Raw genomic sequence first — 19,479 nt, forward strand, 5'->3', positions numbered from 1 at the left:
GTAGCCTCCTCCACCTTGAGCTGGTCCCCTGTTGTAGCTGGGCTGATTGTTGCCTCCTCCGAAGTTCCGGTTTGGCGGGTTGGAGCCAGAGCGGAAGTTGTTCCTGGACGGGGGCGGCGGTGCGCTCCTGGTCCTCTGGAAGGGGCGGTCGCAGATATGCGGATCACCCCGCCTCTTCTTGGTGCGTTGGCGGTCTTCCCATCTAAGCCTCTCCCTTTCGATGGCGATGCACCGGTTCACCATGTGGCGGAGCGTTGGAAACTCTCACCCAGCCACTGCCTAGCGAATCCCGTAGTGCAACCCACGGTGGAACCAGAACTGCTTCTTCTCCTCTATGTTGGTGTCATCGGGGGTGTACCTCATCATCTTCGTGAAGTGGCGCTCGTATTCCTCCACCTTCATGGTACTCTGGGACATGGTACGGAACTCCTGGGCCTTCTGGATCAGAACTTGCCTCGGCACATGCTGGTCGCGGTAGGCCTTGGCAAATTCCTCCCAGGAGATGTGAGCTGGATCTGCGTGCAGGTTGCAGTAGTTGTCCCACCAGGATTTGGCAGGACCCTCCAGCTGGTGTACTGCAAGGGCGACGCACTCCTCATCGTTGCAGTTCGTGAGATCGAGCTTGGTCTCGATGATCCTGAGCCAGTCATCGGCATCCATCGGGTCGTTGGAGTGGCTGAACGTAGGAGCCTTCAAGCGGATGAAGCGCTCGATCTTGCGGTGTAGACCCTCCTCCTGGTGTCCGGGGAGATGTCCCCCAAACTGGACCACCTGCACAGCGAGCTGGGTCAAGCGCTGCATCCACTGGGTCTGAGCAGCCATAACCTTGGCGAGGTTAGGCAATGGTGGCGGTCGCGGTGGTGGCACTTGCTACTGAAGAGGGACTCCCTGCTGCTGGGGTGCAGGTTCCGCATCAATCTCCTCATCAACCTGTTCCTCCTCCTCGTCCTCTCCTCCTCCCACCTGCCCCACAGGGGGTGGGAGAGATTGGGCAGCCGGGGCTGCGCCCCTGCCACGCCCTGCAGGTGGAACGGGCGGGGAAGCACGTCCGCGTCCACGGCCAGCTGGGCGGCCACGTCCACGGCCACGTGCGGCAGCTTCAGCTTCCTCACGGGCGACCTCCTCGAGCCGGGCCATGATACGGTTGGACCTGCGGAACGACATCTTCTAAGAAAGATAGACGAAGGTCGGGGTTAACGCATGTCTCTCATAAAATAGTTATTTAAAATATAATAATTAGTTTAATACACTCAATGTGAAGAACAACAATAAATTAGCATAAAATTCCATCATAAAATCCAAGCACTCAGTCAAACATGCATGTAGTACAAGAGACACTGGTGCTTATCCGAGGCTACCTCCTACTCCTTGGATAGCAAACCCAACACACGCTCTAAGGATACATCGTGAAAAACTCAAAAGGGGTGACTCTTAACGATTACAAGACATCTCATGACAACTCTGCCGGTATTTGACCTTCGGCACAATGCTACTCATGACTCTCACGCCGGAATGGGTCATCAGCGGCTACTACACTACAACTACCTTATTCTGACTCCACTGCTCACACTCTACTCTGGGCGGGGATGCTTGCGGAACGGGTACACTCTCTTGTACTTCTCGGGGTAGTCGGCGGGGAAGATAGGTCTGATGGTCTCCAGTCCCTGCAGAACCTCTGGGGTCTCGACTGCCGGTTGTAGGCTCTTGTACGGGCAACGGTGTAGGTGTAGGTCAGTAGGAATCGGCTGGAAGTCCTCTCTGCAGATCTCTGTCTAACTCCCCTCTGGAAGTCGGTCCTGCAGGTCCTTCAACTCAGTCACTCTCAGGCTATCTGTCAGCCTCCAGGTCTGCTCCAGCCGGGTATCCTTGTCGTGGAAGTATGCGACAGTTCGGAGCAGTGTGGTGATGTTGTTCTGGTTCTCCTCCTGGTGGGTCTCGAGCTCTGTGACCTTGTCGACCACGGTGGACTCCAGGTACTCTCTGTCAGCAATGATCTTGTGCAGATCCTCCATCTGCTTCTCCATGCTGTGGTGCTCTGCCTCTGACCTGCGCTGCTTCCTCTCGGCTTCCGCCCTTGCGGCCTTATCAAGGTCGCTCCTCTGTCGGCCTCCTGGGCGATGTGCAAGTACCGGTGAAGCAGCCTGAGCATGTGGTTCTGGGTCGTGGCCCAAGTCTCGATCTCACTCTTCAAGTGCGATATCAGCTCAGCACGGTTCCTCTCGTTGGAGTATAATCGGTCTAACTGTGTGGCGGCGTCCTCTAACAGGCGGTCAGTACTGAGCAGGTACGATCATATAGTGTGCACTAGGGCTCTGTCTCCCCTTTCCTCCTGTACTGGTGCGGAGAACATCTCCAGATGAGCGACGTCTGGGTCCTCTCCTAGTAGCACTGCTCGGGGAAGAAGGCGGTAGCTGCTGTTCTGGAACTTGTCCACCCAGAACTGTGCTAGCATCTTCCTGACCATCTGGTGAGCGGCGAGCTGGACATTGACGGCGGCTGTGGTAGCGGTACCCTCGGCAGATAACCCGAACGAGCCAGGGGTGGCTGGGTCCGGCATCACAACCAGGTAAGTGACGTAGCCGAAGTAGAGTCCCACGTCCTCCTGCTGCACGGAGAACTTGATGCGATCCTTCTTGATGCCTGTCTTCTTTAGAACTCGCTCAAACCAGCAAAGGGCTCTGGGGCGGTGCAGCTGGTAGGCCTCCTCGTCGTGGAGAGAAGCTATCTCGCGATCTGCTCGATCCCCTCGATCCCTTCCATCTGCGTGTTATTGCAAGAAAGGCGTCAGCAAAGGTGAGGAGATAAGTCAAAAAGACGGTAAGAGTAAAGAAGGATCGAGAAGTAGTTATAAAGTTCAAGGGGCTATTTATACAAAATAGACAGAAACGCTTAGACTGTTCCTAGACTATCGACCATTTCTAAGGCTCGTGCTACGGTCAAGTATGGCTCTGATACCAACTGAAACGAACCAGGCTGTTGTACAATTAGCCCGACTCCATGTACTTTCGCGATAGTCCCTGGATCAGTCGCGATCACGTACAGAACACATTTCAGGCAGTAAACATAGTCATACCCTTTGATAAACAGTACAATCACATGTTTAATTTATTATAGCATCCGGGGATGTGTAGTACAAATCTCCGAGTACAAGCCCGCTGGGCTAAATGCGAAGCAAAGAGAACTCGTAGCGTTAACTAGGCCTCTGGCCGACGTCTTCTGGGATCTCCTCCTCCACAGGCATCCTTGAGCGTAGCACCTCCTTAGTCGTACCACCCGTCGTCGTTGTAGTCGTCCTCTGGGTCGGACCCTGCATCTACCCAAGCTATCCCCAAGGTCGGGATAGGTCCACGTCACCATCCGCATGAAGCATATATGTGGATGCATAAGCGAATAAAATAATGCCAAGGACAGGCTATGTTTTCCTATGCAAGCAGAGTAATATGTGTCATCCAAAACTCCTTTCCGACACAGGCAGCTCCGGCAGCCCGGACTCCTGGTCTCCATGCTTCCTCTCCAACAACTCAACCCTGATTCGGTGCGGGAACTCCCTCTCCCCGCACCTCAACTGCTATCCGAGCAGGAAAGTAGACTAGAGGGAGGTAGAACAATATATGTGGATCTACCTACGATGTGGTGCCAGATTCAGAGTCGTACATGACCGAGTACGCGGCTATACATATAGTTTTCACCCTGCAGGGGTTGTACACCTATACCCACTCGCCCCGAATTCGGTCGGCAAGCAACTCCAACCGTCTCCGAAGCACCAGTCCCGAAACTAACGGCTACGGCACCAATCTGCTCCCGGTCTGGGTTGCATCCTCCCACAAGAGGTCGACCGGGGCTGTGAAGCAATCTAGAATGGGATTACCACGAATCCTGCCGATCGAGAGCTATAGGACAGCCCTCTCCCTCTAACACTGATACTCTATCCTCCTGCAGTCTTGGTGCCACGCATAGCTAGCCCAGTCTGGGTCCACCCTCATAATGGATAAGTGGCATGCACGTTTGACATAGTTCCGTCTCTAGGGCCACAAAGTCAGGTCCTTATTCAAGCCGAGGCGAGCATCTTCATCCAAACGAGCATCCCGTCAACACGATCTGCAGTCAGCACCCATTACAGGTATCGCCCTCCTAACACCTCCGTAGTTCCCGAAGGAACAGCCTCGCACCCGCCACAGGTGTCCGTCACCCATCACAGGTGCCCGGTAGGATCGTGCCCAACACACGATCCCCAGCTCCCAATCCGAAGATCGGGGAAAGGTCTGCTCGCCCCCGCTAACAACCCTATCACCATCTCCCATATGTGGAGGCAACTTCACGCAAGCCAGGACTATCACAACATAGATTCCCCATACAAGTATTCCACTCACAGTAGCAATAGCATTCAACAAAACTAGATAAATGTAGGTAAGCAAGGAATACGGTAAACAAAGTGGCCATGCAAGCTCATCACACCTCACTCAAGGTAGTAGCGTAGCGTAACTAGCAAGCAATGCCTAATACGTATTGAAACTAAGGTGGGCGTGAACCTGGTGGCTCCTCATATACTCCTGGAACTCGGGGTAGTCCTGCTCTCCGGTCAGCTCCTCGGTGTCGGGTCCTATTCGCGAATACGGAAAAACATAAGGACCAAAGTGCAAAGATGCACAAAACCTCTCCAAATAAGATCCAAATCAAGACAAAACCTATTCTAACGGGTAGATCATGATTTTAGAAGAATTATGAAACTGGTTTCATAATTTTCGGAGCTACGGTTGATTTATCATGATTTTTCTAAGATTAATAAAAGCATTTCTGAAATTAATAAAGGAATTTCGGAAAACATAAAAGAAAATCAGTGACACATGGCAGCCTCGGGGCACGCCACGTGGCATGCTGACGTCAGCATGACATCATCCAGAGGGTCTGTGACACCCTAGGTGTCTGCACAGTAGAACAACATTTATTTTTCTATGCTTCATGTGTGAAATTGCTTGAGTAAGGGTCTATTTTAAAAATATCAGGGCCATTTGTGTAAATATGAATTGATGTAGGGTCATTCTTATAGTTTTATTTGAATAGGATGTGTGATTATTGTTTTGGTGGAGGGTTTATTTGAAAAATTCAGTGCAATCATTACATGGCAGAAAATTTTACTTTTTAGTCTGAATTTGAGGTGAATTTGCATTGGAAAAGACAAAAGTCCATTAAATTCAAAATCCTTCTTATGTTTTCAAAATAACTCTTTAACCTTTGGTCAAATCAATTTTTGCACAACACCAAAGTTGTATATCTTGAAAAGTTGAATAACTTTCTTGTTGGACACTTTTTCATTTGAGCCCTAGTATAGAAGTTATTTTAGTTTTACAGTGGGACCCTTGAACTTTTCAGATTTTGCAAATCAGTCCAAACTTCATCTTCTACCTCTCTGCCTCTCTGCTTCACCGCCGCCGGTGCTGAGTGGCGCCGCCGCCGCCGTGGGAGGCCGCAAGCCACCTCCTGCTTTCCCCACCACCTCACGTGGCACCTCCGTGAACCCCTGGACTAACTTCCCCTCGCGCTGAACCCCTCCTTTCCTCGCCACGCCACCCCGACGAGCTCTGCGGCCGCCACCTCGCCGCTGTCGTGGCTAGCCTGACGCAGTACCCCGGACCCCCATCTCTCGCGCGCCCCAGCACCCAGAGCACCCCAGCAACCCAATCCACTCGCTCACTCGCTAGCTCCCAGCCCACAGCCCCCAGACCACCGCAGCCGCCCTGCCGCGGAGCCCCACCCTCCGGCCTCTCTCTGCCCCAACTAAGCCCGGGAACGGCACCCCCACCTCCCCACGAAGTTCCTGAGATAGGCCGCCCCTTCCTCCCATCGCCGGAGCGCCGCCACGGCGAGGCAGAGCCGTCGTCGGCCGCCCTGCTCCGTCGAGCAGCCGCCTCCGAGCACCTCATCGCGCCCCAAGACCACCCACGGGTGCGCCTCGAATCCCTCCTCCTTTTCCCCCACCGGCCCCTCGCCGCCGGCGACGAGCCTCGCCGGAATCGGCCGGTCAAACCTCCCTCCCCTGCTCTGACTCCGGCCAGGGACTCCCCTGCAAATACTTTTAGAATTCTAGGGTCCTGGATGCAAGTTTTCAATCCGGCGACAAGCCTCGCCGGAATCGGCCGGTCAAACCTCCCTCCCCTGCTCTGAATCCGGCCAGGGGCTCCCCTGCAAATACTTTTAGAATTCTAGGGTCCTGGATGCAAGTTTTCAATCCTTTCACATTTGTTTCTAGGCTGAACTTTGAAAATACCTAGAAATTCGCAGAAAAATAAAAAAAATACAAACCAAAATGTTTTGGAATCCATTTTACAAGATTTACAAGTTTTGTTACATCCACATCTTCATTTTTGGTTTGTATTTTAATCCAAAAAAAAGGAAAGAATAAATAGGCTTTACATGCACACCTTGCTGTTGCCCAAGTTTTAGTAATTTTCGATCTGTTTGGCTATTTCTTTGATTTAATGCTTATTAAGTAGACTTTAATTATGGTAAATAGTTTCTTTTCATGATAAATCAGTCAAATATTTCTGAATGTTCATTTTGAATAGCTCAGCTTGTCCATGAAGTTTGAACAACTGATCATGTCTAGAACAGAAGTTAAAAATGAATCTTGATGTGTTAATGCTAGTTTTGTTCTTTTTATCAGAATTAATTCTGTGCAGATAAAATTATGAAAAATTTACAGAAGCTTAGCTAATACTGTGTTGGTTTGCTGTTAAATTTATAGCTTCTGTTTTGCTATAGTTTAACCTATAGAATTTAATCTTATTCTAGGTGCTGTCTGAGTGAATGTTTTATTCTGAATAATTGGCTACATGAAATGGCATGAAATTTTTAGGGTAGATTGCTCTCTATACTACCTATTTGATGTAATTTTTTTGCATTTAAATGCTGGTTGTATTCTAAGTTACTCAATTCTTAGCGAACTATGTTTTAAATGCTATGTGAGTTAACTAAAACTTACTTTGTGAAGTTAATCAAGTTGTCTTGTGAGGTTAATCATATTGTTTTGTGTAGTAGGCAATGTTAAATAACTACCCTATAAACGCTTGCACATATGAATGTTTGTTTGCTAAATGTTGGACTACAACTTTATCGTGAAGTGTGTTTGTGTAATACTGTTCTTGCATCACATATAGATACGACTGCTCTAGCGGACATGACGTACGAGTTGATCCCAGAGCCTGAAGGAGGTGATCCAGAAGCCCAAGTGAACGCTGCTAAACTGACTGAAGACCCGGACCAAAGTTCGGAAGAGCCCAAGGCTGTTTTAGCTAGCAACTACCGAGAAGGCAAGTCCCGGACATAACCCAGTATTTCAAATTATTACAATTTATCGTTATTACTTACTTGTGCGTTTACAGTTCTTAGGATTTGAATTGAAACCCTAGATGCATGATCCTAGGAACCTATGTACTGAACACTAGACCTGAGTTCGAATAATTGCTAAGCTTATAGGACAGGTAAAAGTCGAGTGATTGCCTGTCACTCGCGAGCTCTATAGGAATTGTTTGTTTACTTTCTGCTATCAATATAAGGACGACGGACGGGGTCATGTTCGATATCATGACCTTGTGTGAGACCCCATCTGTGTTGATAAACTTGCTAAGGTCACGGTGTGTGGTAGCGGTGGTTAAGTTTTTGAACGTACTAGCCACATGCCGTAAATATGGTACGCGGAAAGCCTAGTAGCCGATCGGACTGGGGAGTGGATATACCTTTCACTCTCTCTTAGAGATAGGTTTTTATTTATGTTTATGTTGCGCAACACCGCGGCTACAGGGAGGAAGATGGTGCCCTGTAGTCGGGGAGAGTGACACTGTCCACAAGCCGGAATGAAAGGTAAACGGTTGTTTGGGAACGACCCGACGATGTTCCAAACGTGTGTGTTAGGTCTGCCTGGCCAGGTTAACAAATTTCGATTCGAATCGTCCGCTTCTCACGGTTTGGGACTGCTTGATCCCTTTGCCACACAGAGTAATAAGAGCAACATTACTATGATCAATGTTGATGTTTGCTTAAAGTTCTACCATGGTTGAATAAGGAGTAGTTGCTTACATAGAATGGTTAATCAACTAGAATCTTGGAAGCTAAAATTTGAAAGTAATGACCTACTCTTTATTGCTTTTCAGCAAAAGGAAAACCATAGCCTCACAGAACCCTGCATAGTCTAGTTAGGTGGGCTATGTATACCCGTTGACGGTTAAGTCTTGCTGAGTATTAGTATACTCAGCCTTGCTGTTGAAACCTTTTTCAGGTATGAGTTTTGAGGACCAGATCGCTAGTCTGTCTTGGCCCTGCTCTTTGCCTCCTGTCTGGTTCGTAGAGTGGGATCCGTCTTCGGCCAGCAATGACCCCGATGAGTGATACCTTGCTTGGGCTAGCTCGGTATACTTTTGCGACATGTTGTAGCCGTCGTGTTTTCTTTCCGCTGCTTAAACTCTGAACGTTAAACTTATGTCTTGTATAATGTTTTACTAAGTTTGGATATGTAATGATGTTTTAAACTTATTGTAATAACTGCTATGCATGTGTTGTAAAATATGTATGGTTGTAATATCTCTGGACTCGCCTTCATGCGGGGTATGCTTGTTCGATCCGAGAACCGGTGGTTGTATCGGGACGTTACCCGACAGACCAAGAATTGTTCCGTTTGAAGTGCGTTTGTGTCGGTGTTGCCATTATGGTGTTGGCCAGCGCACTTGAGCCGGGATAATTCAGGTGGTTGTGCCACAGCTGGTATCAGAGCTGCAAGTGTACACCAGAGGTGTTGGAACCTTAAAAATTGATTTCGGTATAAAAATTGGACCAACAAAGTGTTTATAAAACTACGTTGGTTTCGTTAAGGATTGTGCATAGAGCGTAAAGCCCTAGGGAAATTATGGGATTTATCAGGTGGCTATCTATGTATGGTTTATTATATCTGACTTCCAGCAGTTTATATTTTTGTCAAACCATACTCACAAGCAACCCTTAATTTCTGTTACGACGCATCTACGTTAAGGTAAGAAGGTAAGAATCCTCAGTCAGCTGAGGGAGTCTGACCTTCCCGGATGAATCAATAAGAATGCACGGAGCTTTTATTTGGTGGAAGAATGCAAAGGTGGATGGAATGATGAATGCTAACTTCCAGTATAGAAATTTAGCATGATCGTGTATGTGATCTTGATCATGGGAGCATGACGAGTTTCTAACTAAGGGCCAGAACAATTTGACAAAGCTCAATGAGAGAACAAGCAGCATATGTGGAGGCTAACATGTGCTAGAATCTACATATGGCCTTGGATGGGAAATGCTCATCATTGAGGAACTCATCATTTTTAAATTTTCAAAACAGAAAACTTCAGAAATCAAGCATCACTTGGCACACGATCATAGCAACTCTATTCTACCATATTATATCTCACAACAGCCTAGCCATGGATCATGCTTTTTGCTACCCACAAGTTTCAAGCTAAAGTTCGATCATGCAAGCCAACAACTCAAAACTTAGGTATGATACAAAGTTGTAAGCAAGACATACGAGAAGAATAAACATGGCAACTATTCATCATTTCAACCATGAAGACAAGGCATTCTTACTGCGCATATGAAAGCAAACCTAATCAAGCAAACTGAGCAAATATTTTTGGTCTTTTTAATTTTGCAGATTTTTATGAGTTTTTATCATAAGGGATTCTAAAAATAATTAAAGATACAAGTTACCTCAGGATGGGGGTCCTCCCCCAAGCTAGCTTTAGGCTCACTGCGGTGGAGGGTAATGATAACCCAGCCACTCGTGGAAAGCCCTCTGCTCCTCCATCTGTTGCTGCTGCATTTGCTGAATGGTGTGGATCCTCTCGCCAGTCTGTCGCTGCCACTCTTGGGAGGTCCCAATGTGAGTGTTCAACGACTCGTCCAATCCCGAAACTCAGACGGTAAGCTCGCCGAACTGCTGCGCGAGTTGAGCATCTCGAGCAGAGGTCGAAGAATGCCCATCTGTAGGACGAAGTAGGAGGGCCACCAGAGCTAGAACTAGCGGGCATGGCCCACTGGTCACTGCTCGCACTAGCTCAAGCCGAGCTACTCGCACCCTGCTGATAGGTGGGCTGATCCCAACCAGGTGCATATCCGGGGGTGACCCCAGGCATGTACCCAGCAGAGGCCCAGCCTGCCGGCGTAGGTGGTGTAGTAGGCTGTGGCTGTGGCTAAGGTTAGCTCCACGGGTACAAGCTCGAGGAGTGTCTGGATGGACATCAACCTTGGGCTTGTCCCGACAAAATGCAGAAAGCAAGGAGCAAGGATAGCTTACCTCTTTAAAGGTCAGAATTTTATTGAAATGAAAAGGATAACTTACCATATTTACCTTTTGGTGAAGGGCTCACTATTTAAAGTCATTAGAGCTAGACTCTTCTCCATGTTACTTACCTTGGTGATGAGGTGGCCGATCCTGAAGAAGACGGAGTTGGCCCCCTGTCCACCCTTCTCCACACCTTCTTGGTAGTATGTCTCTTAGGTGCAGTGGGTGAATTCCTAGACTGGGACTGGGGTTTCCAATACTGTCCCTGTCCCGCACTCATGCACTACTGTTCTTCCTTCCAAAAGTTCTTCGTGAACGCGATGAGGCTGTCCACTTGTGGATGAATGGTTCTGACCTCTCGAGTTGGAGTGTTAGGTCCTTGCGAGTCCTTGATCGTCGAGCATTGCTCCTTCCTTGGATGGAATTCGAACTTCTCCTCCTTGCCATTGATGTGGAGACGGATTACTCCGGCGCCAACATCAATTTGTGCATCAGCCGTACTCAGAAATGGTCGCCCAAGTATGAGCGGCACCTCCTTGTCAACATCCATGTCAAGTACCACAAAGTCAACAGGGACGAAGCAATCCCGGACTTTCACCGGAATGTCCTCGGCAATTCCCGCTGGGTACCGGACTGATGAATCGGCCAGCTGCAGCTGCAAAGTGGTTGGGGACAAATTGATGCGTCCCCTCATGAGAGAAGACTTAAATGTGATACAAACATCAATCCCAGGAGGCTGATGACACATTTATTACATCAGATGGTTCATTACCGTACAACCCTATGCGGTAGTGTGCAGAGAAGCGCCACTATTGCAAGGATTACAATCCACACACACGCAACAATATTAAATATAAAAAGAAGGTCATCAGAGTCTTGCGCCATGCGGTATCTCCTGCGGGTGACCCTAATCCACAGGCAAGGCTGGGTGCAGGACGGTACCCTACTCAACGTCCTCTGGAACGAAGTCTGGGTCTTCCTCTATAAAAATTAAGAATGGGGTGAGTACAAACGTACTCAGCAAGTCCAACCACACCCACGGAGGGGGTATAAACAGAGTATAATGCATAGGGTAAATCAAGGATAAGGCTAGGGTTTGATTTGCGGAAAGCAATATTTTATGCAGGGGTTCATTTGAAAGAAAGCACTTCTAAAACCAGTTTTCTTATACCGAGTAACACGAAGGGTTGATCCACACAGGATCCAAGTTTTAGACTGCTATCGGACTCCTCATCCGCCGTAGCACACGGCACAACTGCCGGACACATTTCAAAAACAACTCACGCCAACCCATCCCACAATAAACACTAGTTATGTGACCACACCGTAACTCGCCCAGTACCGTGGGCACGACTATTCGAATAGATTCTTAACTCTGCATAGGTGTGCAACTTTACCCACAAGCGGGGTACCGCAACTCGATCACCTTAGTGTCGGTGCAGATCCCAACAAAGCCATTACCCACCTTAGCTAGACCTGACTAGCCATCACGGGATGCACCAAGGGGTCATTGACCTATCACAGAGGTTCTAACCGGGACAAAAGTCACACAGAGCTAATCCCTTCTCCTTGATCACCCGTTGCTCTCAGCTCTCCTGATGGCTATCAGACTAACTAGTGGGGTTTATGCTAAGCCGTTGCCCATACAACGGTCGAGTGGTTTGCACGATAATGGAGTTAGGTGAGATGACACACCAACTCGATCCTTAGGGGTGACAAGATGGATATCTCCCTTCCTTACTCTGCCACACAGGCACAAGCACACCAAACGGCAAATCACACAGAAATGCCATCCATCCCGTCTAGACTTATCTTTTCGAAAATTCCACTTTTATCCCTTCCCACACACACGCATTTTCTTTATAAAACAAGTTGTATTGAGTATGAGATCCTAAGCATTCTAGCAGCGATTAACGTCTAAACAAAACACATTCAAACATTAATCTAGGTGGTCAAGGAATGGTTATAGCAAATCAAGGGGTGGCTATCCAACCGTGTTTTATACTAGAGTTAAACCACCAAATCAAGGGGTGGAAAATCAAGAACTGACCACGAAATTTTTATAACAATACTAGAGTTACAAGATCAAACCACCATAAAAATTTCACTGCAAGACATGGCTTCAAACATCAGTTAAGAAAAAGATAAAACATCTAGTCTTTATGTACCTAGTGACACAAAACAACTTGTACAGCAAAAACTAGCAACAAACAACCATCATATTTTGATTCTACTGCAAAGAGCTACTCTCAAGGATTCCAGATCAACTAGATTTGCTATTTTACGAATTTTCTATGAATTTCTATTGAATTTCAAAGTTTACAGCTAGAAATCACAAAGAAGTCCCTAAAGCACTATTCATATGTGTCACGGGGTTTGCAGCCAGCCCCCTAGAACTTTTGTTCATTCTAACACAAGGTCCTTGGCCACGGTCAGAGAGGAGGCACGGCATTGACCGGCCAAAACCGGCGAGAGGGGTCACCGGCGGCGAGGGTGGAGGGGTGTGGGAGGTTCACCAGACCCGTGCGCACCTGTAGATGCCCGGAATCGAGGTCGGGGTGGGCTGTAGCGGCGGCGCGACGCGAGCAGGCGGTCGGCGGCGGAGGGAACTCATCGGCGGGGGTGCTCCGGTGAGGTGGAAGTGGTGTGGAGTGGCTGGGAAGCTTCATCTCGACATGAGGGAGCTAGTGGGGTGCTTGATTTGGGCAAAGGAAGGAAGGAGGAGCGGCTCCACGGCGAGCAGGGCGGCGGATGTTCAACGGCGGCGGGGTGGCTCCGGTGGAAATTGGGCGAGGAGGATGGGTCGGTGAGCTGCGCGGGCCCACGGTAAAGCTTTCTAGGGGGTCGGCACGGGCGGAGAAGCTGTGGAGAGGTGGGTTCGACGGCGAGGTCGAGCTTGCCGGGGTTTGAGCGGACGGCGGCGCTGTTCTGAGGATTGGGGTCGGTGAACTGGAGAGAGAGAGAGAGCGTGCGAGATAGCGTGAAGGGGTCTTCCTGGTGCTGCTGCGCGCGAGAGTTGGAGGCCTGGGGCTCTGCAGCGAGCTCGCCACCGCGACGGCGAGGTGGCGGCCGCTTGGCTCGGCGGGGGCGCGTGGCAGAGCAAGGAGAGGCACAGCGCGATGGCAAAGGGCGGTGGGGAGCTTCTGTGCGATGCGTGGAAGCCAGCGCGAGGAAGAGGTGGCGCGGGGAGGCGGCCCAGAGCGGCGGCAGAGCGCCGCTTTGTTGGCGGTGAGAGAGAGCAGAGAGGCAGGTTGGGGAAGAAGACAGGGACCTAAACACAATTCCCAAAATTTCAGGGACCTATCTGTAAAACAAGGATAACTATTAATCTAGGGCTCAAATGAAAAAGTGCCCAACATGAAAGTTGTTCAATTTTTCAAGATCTACAACTTTGATGTTGTGCAAAAAATTATTTGATCAAAGATTCAAGAGCTAATTTTGAAAACATAGGAAGGGTTTTGAATTCCAGGAATTTTGTCTTTTTCAAGGTAATTTCACTTTAAATTTAGACTTAAAAGCAAAATTTGCTGCCATGCAATAAATGCACTGAATTTTGCAAAAACACCCTCCACAAAATCATAATTACACAAATAACCTTTATATTTACAAAAAGATCCTTTTTCAAACAATTCAAGCACATGATGCACACAATAGATACACAACTACTGTGTAGACACCTAGGGTGTCACAAGCTTCCCCTCCAAAGCACCCTCTTCGACTGTGTTAGGTGAACAAAGGCACAGATGGAAACCATGTAAGGTATAGTATAGGGAAAAAAAGGAGAAACACCATTGCTCTACTAAGACCAATAATGAAAGCAAGTGCACAATTACTCAATCATCAAGAATCTATGAAGATTTCATTTCTAAGATGACCTAAACATCTAATTACGAAACAAAAGTATATATGGATTCAGCGGGAACCAACCATATGGTATGTATTGGAGAATGCCAAGCAGGCTTAGATTACTTAATGACCAGGGTTACATGGGGATTACATATATAGAGGAAGAGAGGGTAGCCCAAAGGGCTTAAGCCAGCCTGGAGGTGGCGATTACAGTTGAGCAGCAGTAAATAGCCTAGGAGAATACAGAAGAGTAATAAGTAGTCTAACACCCCCCCCCCCCCGCAGTCGAAACGTCGGAAGGAAGGACGTTGAGACTGGAGCGAAAAGCAGCAAACACAGAGGAAGAGAGTCCTTTGGTGAAGACATCGGCGAACTGCGACGTGGTCGGAACGTGAAGGACCCAGATAGCACCAATGGCGACCCGTTCGTGGATGAGGTGCAGATCAATTTCCACGTGCTTGGTACGCTGATGCTGAATTCGGTTGGTGGAGAGGTAGACGGTGCTAACGTTATCACAGTAGACGAGGCTGGCAGACTGTAAAGGATGGTGGAGCTCCTGAAGGAGCTGCCAGAGCCAGGACACTTCCGCGACGCCATTTGCAACGGCGCGGTACTCTGCCTCGGCGCTTGACCGAGAGTCGGTGGGTTGACGCTTGGATGACCAAGAGACAAGGCTGCCCCCAAGAAAGACGGCGTAGCCGGAGGTGGAGCGACGAGTGTCAGGGCAGCCGGCCCAATCAGCATCTGTGTAAACGACGAGTTGACTTGGAGCAGCTCAGGGAATGACAAGGCCGAGGTTGAGTGTGCCCTAAAGATACCGAAGGATCCGTTTGGTAGCAACAAGGTGAGTTTCCCTGGGATCATGCATATGCAGACAGACTTGTTGAACAACATAGGCAATATCAGGCCGGGTGAAGGTCAGGTATTGAAGTGCTCCAGCAAGGCTGCAATAAGCTGTTGGATCAGCAACAGGAGGACCAGCATCAGCAGAAACATTGGCACAAGTGTCAACTGGGGTGGAGCAAGGATTGCAGTCGCTCATGCCATGGTGGCCAAGGATGTCCAAAGTGTACTGTCGCTGGGAGAGGAACAGGGTGTCCTTGTGACGCTGAACGGCAACACCGAGGAAGAAATGTAGAGGGCCAAGATCCTTCATGGCAAATTCCTTCTTCAGAGCTTCAATGACACGGTGAAGAAGTTGTGGAGAGGAGGCTGTGAGCACAATGTCATCAACATAGAGAAGCAAGTAGACAGTTTTGTTGCCACGGCGATAGATGAACAATGAAGTGTCAGACTTTGCTTCAGTAAAACCCAGGGAGAACAGGTGAGTGGCAAAGCGGCTGTACCAAGCCCTGGGTGCCTGCTTCAAACCGTAGAGTGATTTGTTGAGCTTACAGACATGATCAGGCAGAGTAGGATAAGCAAAGCCGGTGGGTTGCGAGCAGTACACAGTTTCAGTCAGGGTGCCATGGAGGAAGGTGTTCTTCACGTCGAACTAATGAATTGGCCAGTCCCGGGAGTGAGCCAAAGTGAGAATTGTGCGGAGTGTGGCTGGCTTGACGACGGGACTGAATGTCTCGTCGTAATCAACACCGGGGCGCTGAGTGAACCCACGAAGAACCCAGCGAGCATTGTATCTGTCGAAGGAGCCATCAGCATGAAATTTGTGACAGAAAATGCACTTCCCGGTGACCACATTGGCTTGGATAGGACGCTGAACAAGATCCCAGGTGTGGTTGGCATGCAGAGCAGCACATTCTACTTCCATGGCCTTGCACCAGCAGGGATAAGCCAAAGCATCACGGTAGGAGCGAGGAATTGGGGAGAGTACCTCGGTGTGTAGAGTGGCTCGAGGTTGCCGGTACCCAGACTTGCCTCGAGTCGTCATGCCGTGAGAGTTAACGACCGGCGGTACGGGAACGGCTCCCGTTGGGAGCGGCGGGCTTTGCTTGACATAGCGAGGAGGTGACTGGATGAAGCTGGATAGCCTAGGAGGACCGCCGGGGGGAGGCCCGGTAGTACGTCTGGAGTAGACGTGGACCACCAGTGGATTGGGAAACACCGGGGCGGCGGGCGGTGCTGGGGAGACCACGGGCGCCATCGGAGAAGACGAGGGCGCTGGCACCGCCGAGGAAGCCGGGTCCGCGAGCGTTTGAGGCGGGGGCGAATGGCGTCGGAGGCGGCGACACGAGGGGCGCCGGAGGTGCCTGGGCGAGGGGCGACGGTGCTCAGGGCGCTGTCGCGGAGGGCGCGGCGGACACCGGGATCAACGAGGCGGATCTCGCGGCCGGGGAAGGCGACGTGGAGGCACGGTGGGGAGTGCTGGGTGGGGAAGACCGCGACACGGCTGGGCCAGGAGAAGGAGGCCAGGAGGCCACGCTTCCTGGGCCGCCACCCGGGCCAGTGGTGGGCCGCGGTGTGGTGAAACCCGGCGGGGGGGGGGGGATGCAGGTGAATGCAGCCCGGTGGCGCCAGGAGTACCTGTGGGAGGAAGGAAAACTTGCACAGCATCATCGTTAGTTAGAAAATCAAGTTCCTGAGATGACCGATAGGGCCGTTGAAGAGAGAAGGGGAACGAGGTTTTGTCGAACACGACATGACGGGAGATGATGACCCGGTTTGTGGCAAGATCAAGGCACCTATAGCCCTTGTGATCAGGGGAGTAGCCGAGAAATACACACAAGGAAGAGCGAGGGGCTAGTTTGTGAGGAGTGGTGGCGGTGAGGTTGGGATAGCACGTGCACCCGAAAGCGCGCAAGTCATGGTAGGAGGGAAGAGTTCCATAGAGTGCGAAGTAGGGGGTGCTCATGTTTAATGTTTTGGTGGGGAGGCGGTTAAGGATGAGGGTGGCAGTGGCAAGCGCATCAGCCCAATAGGAGGGGGGCATGGAGGCTTGGAAGAGAAGAGTCCGAGTGACATTGTTGATGGTGCGAAGCATGCGTTCGGCTTTGCCATTTTGTTGGGAGGTGTAGGAACAAGACATTCGTAGGGAAACACCTTTGGCAAGAAAGAAAGCACGAGAGGCGAAATTATCAAATTCACGACCATTATCGCATTGTACAGACTTGATGGTGCGGTTAAATTGAGTGTGTACGTGAGCGAAAAAATTAGAGAGAGTAGGGAAAGTGTCGGACTTGAGGCGGAGTGGAAAAGTCCAAACGAAATGTGAGCAATCATCAAGAATAACTAAGTAGTCTTTGAAACCAGATACACTAGGGATAGGAGATGTCCACATATCACAGTGTATCAAATCAAAATTCTGAGATGCCCGCGAAGAGGAGCTAGTGAAAGGAAGGCAGACATGTCGCCCAAGTTGACAAGCATGACAAAGGGGAGCGTCGTCAGCCTTGCTGTTGCAGACGATGGAGGAGTCCTTGGCGAGGTGATGTAGTGTGGCCGCACCAGGGTGGCCGAGGCGCCGGTGCCAGGTGATCGGGGAAGGAGTAGCGACGAGAATGCAAGGGCTGGATGGTGTCGACAGAAGCTGCAGAGTGTACAGGGGGCCGGAGCCATCACATCGAAGAAGAGGGGTCCTGGTGCGGAGATCCTTCACAGAAACACCAAGAGGGTCAAAATCAACCGAAACAAGATTGTCAGTGGTGAACTTGTGAACAGAAAGGAGGTTTTTGATGATGTTGGGAGCAATGAGAACATCGTTGAGGTGGAAAGGGCCAGGAATGGTGGAGTAGCCGGTGCCCACAACTAGGAGGGTGGCACCATTGCCCACAATGATGGAAGAAGGAAAAACAGAGGAGGGGGAAGTGGTGACCATACCAGAATTGGAGGCAATGTGAGAGGAGGCGCCCGAGTCAATCACCCAATCCGAGGAGGACGGCGGCGGAGTGAGGGAGACGGTGCTGAAGGCGTTGGCGAGGGAGTGGGGGTCCCACGGGGACGGCGCAGGAGGGGGCGCCTGGTAGAACGCCCCTGGAGCCGGTGGTGGCGCGTAGAACGCCGAAGGCGCGCCGGCCATCAGGGCGTGTTGCGGCGACGGCGGCGGGCCGGGGCGAGGAGGTGGCCCTCCGGGTCCGCCGGAGGAGGAGCCGGGCCACATGTGGATGGACCCAGTCCACGGATTGAAGATGGAAGGCCACTGAGGACCTCCGTTTGGTCCACCAGTGGGGCCGCCAAGGCCGCGGCCGCCGCGGTGACGCCGGCCGCGCCCGCCGCCAGAGGAGCCCCCGGCGGCCTGGGAAGGATGGGGGGAGCTAGACCCGGGTGGTGGGGAGGGGGCAGGCGGCTTGCTGGATGAGGAGACGACGAGCGCCGATGTTGAGCTCGCGCGAGGTGGAGGTCGGCGCGGATGTCGGCGAAGGACGGGAATGGCCTCTGGCGAGGGATGAACTGCGACATGAAGTGGAAGCGTTCGTTGAGGTCACGCAGGACATTGAGCACCAAAGTGCAGTCCTGAACGGGTTCGCCAAGATCGGCAAGAGCGTCGGCCATGTTCTTCATCTTGTGGCAATAGTCGTTGACGGAGAGCACACCCTGGGAGAGAGTGCAGAACTCTGCGTCGAGAATCATGGCGCGAGATTCCCGGTTGTTGAGGAATTGCTCCTCGAGGCCGAGCCAGGCAGCCCGGGCAGAGACGTCGTCGCGGCTGTGGATGACGTCCAGCAAGTCGGTGGAGATGGTGTTGAAGAGCCAGGACACGACCACGCAATCCATGCGTGACCAGACCGGGTCGGGGAGGTGAGGTGCGTCACCGAGGACATGGTCCTGCAGGGAGAAGCGGCCGAGGATGAGGAGGACGTAGCCGCGCCGCTTCGAGTTGTTGGAGGCCTGAAGGTCCAGAGCAATCGGAATTAGATTCCGGATCGGCGGCGGCTTGGCTGTGAAGCCGAGCAACGGCCGCGGTGTCGGAGGTGAGGGAGTGGTCGTCGTCGTCCGGGAAGTCATCGTTGCAGGGCTCGTCGTCGCGGGGGCCGGTCGAGCGGTGACGAACCCAGAGAGCAGCGGCCCGCTGCTCCAGGTTGAGGGCCTGGGCCGGCCTCCTCATCATTTTCCCCCACGGGGCCCCCACCGCCGGTGAGCTACCTCGCCGGAAACGGCGCGCCTTTCCCTCCTCTATTCCCCAATGTCTGTCCAGGGACCCCAAGTTAAAAGAAGCAAAGTTTTCAGGGGGCTTAACGCGAAAATGTAAATGAACTTCAAAACAGTGAACTTTGAAAATGTGTAGAAATTTGCAGAAAAAATCAGAAAAATGCAAACTAAAATGTTTTGGAATCCTTACAACAAAATCTACAAGTTTTGTTACATCCACATCTTCAGTTTTGGTCTGCATTTTAATCCAAGAAAAAAATAAAATAAATAGGCTCTAAATGTTCTAGAAGTTGTAC

At 50.8% G+C, this 19,479-nt stretch overlaps 1 protein-coding gene across 1 annotated transcript; it reads right to left on the minus strand.

Annotated features, from left to right (window-relative positions):
- Nucleotides 1-17,377: 17,377 nt before the first annotated feature.
- Nucleotides 17,378-18,243, minus strand: LOC120680555 (formin-like protein 3). Its single transcript, XM_039962055.1, has 2 exons — nt 17,915-18,243; nt 17,378-17,687 (listed from the first exon to the last, which is right to left on the minus strand). The coding sequence occupies exons 1-2, from the start codon at nt 18,192-18,194 to the stop codon at nt 17,653-17,655; spliced, it is 315 nt and encodes a 104-aa protein (XP_039817989.1). The 5' UTR covers nt 18,195-18,243; the 3' UTR covers nt 17,378-17,652.
- Between the last annotated feature and the right edge of the window lie 1,236 nt (nt 18,244-19,479).

This window comes from Panicum virgatum, chromosome 7N, assembly GCF_016808335.1.
Source record: "Panicum virgatum strain AP13 chromosome 7N, P.virgatum_v5, whole genome shotgun sequence".
Lineage (NCBI taxonomy): Eukaryota > Viridiplantae > Streptophyta > Magnoliopsida > Poales > Poaceae > Panicum > Panicum virgatum.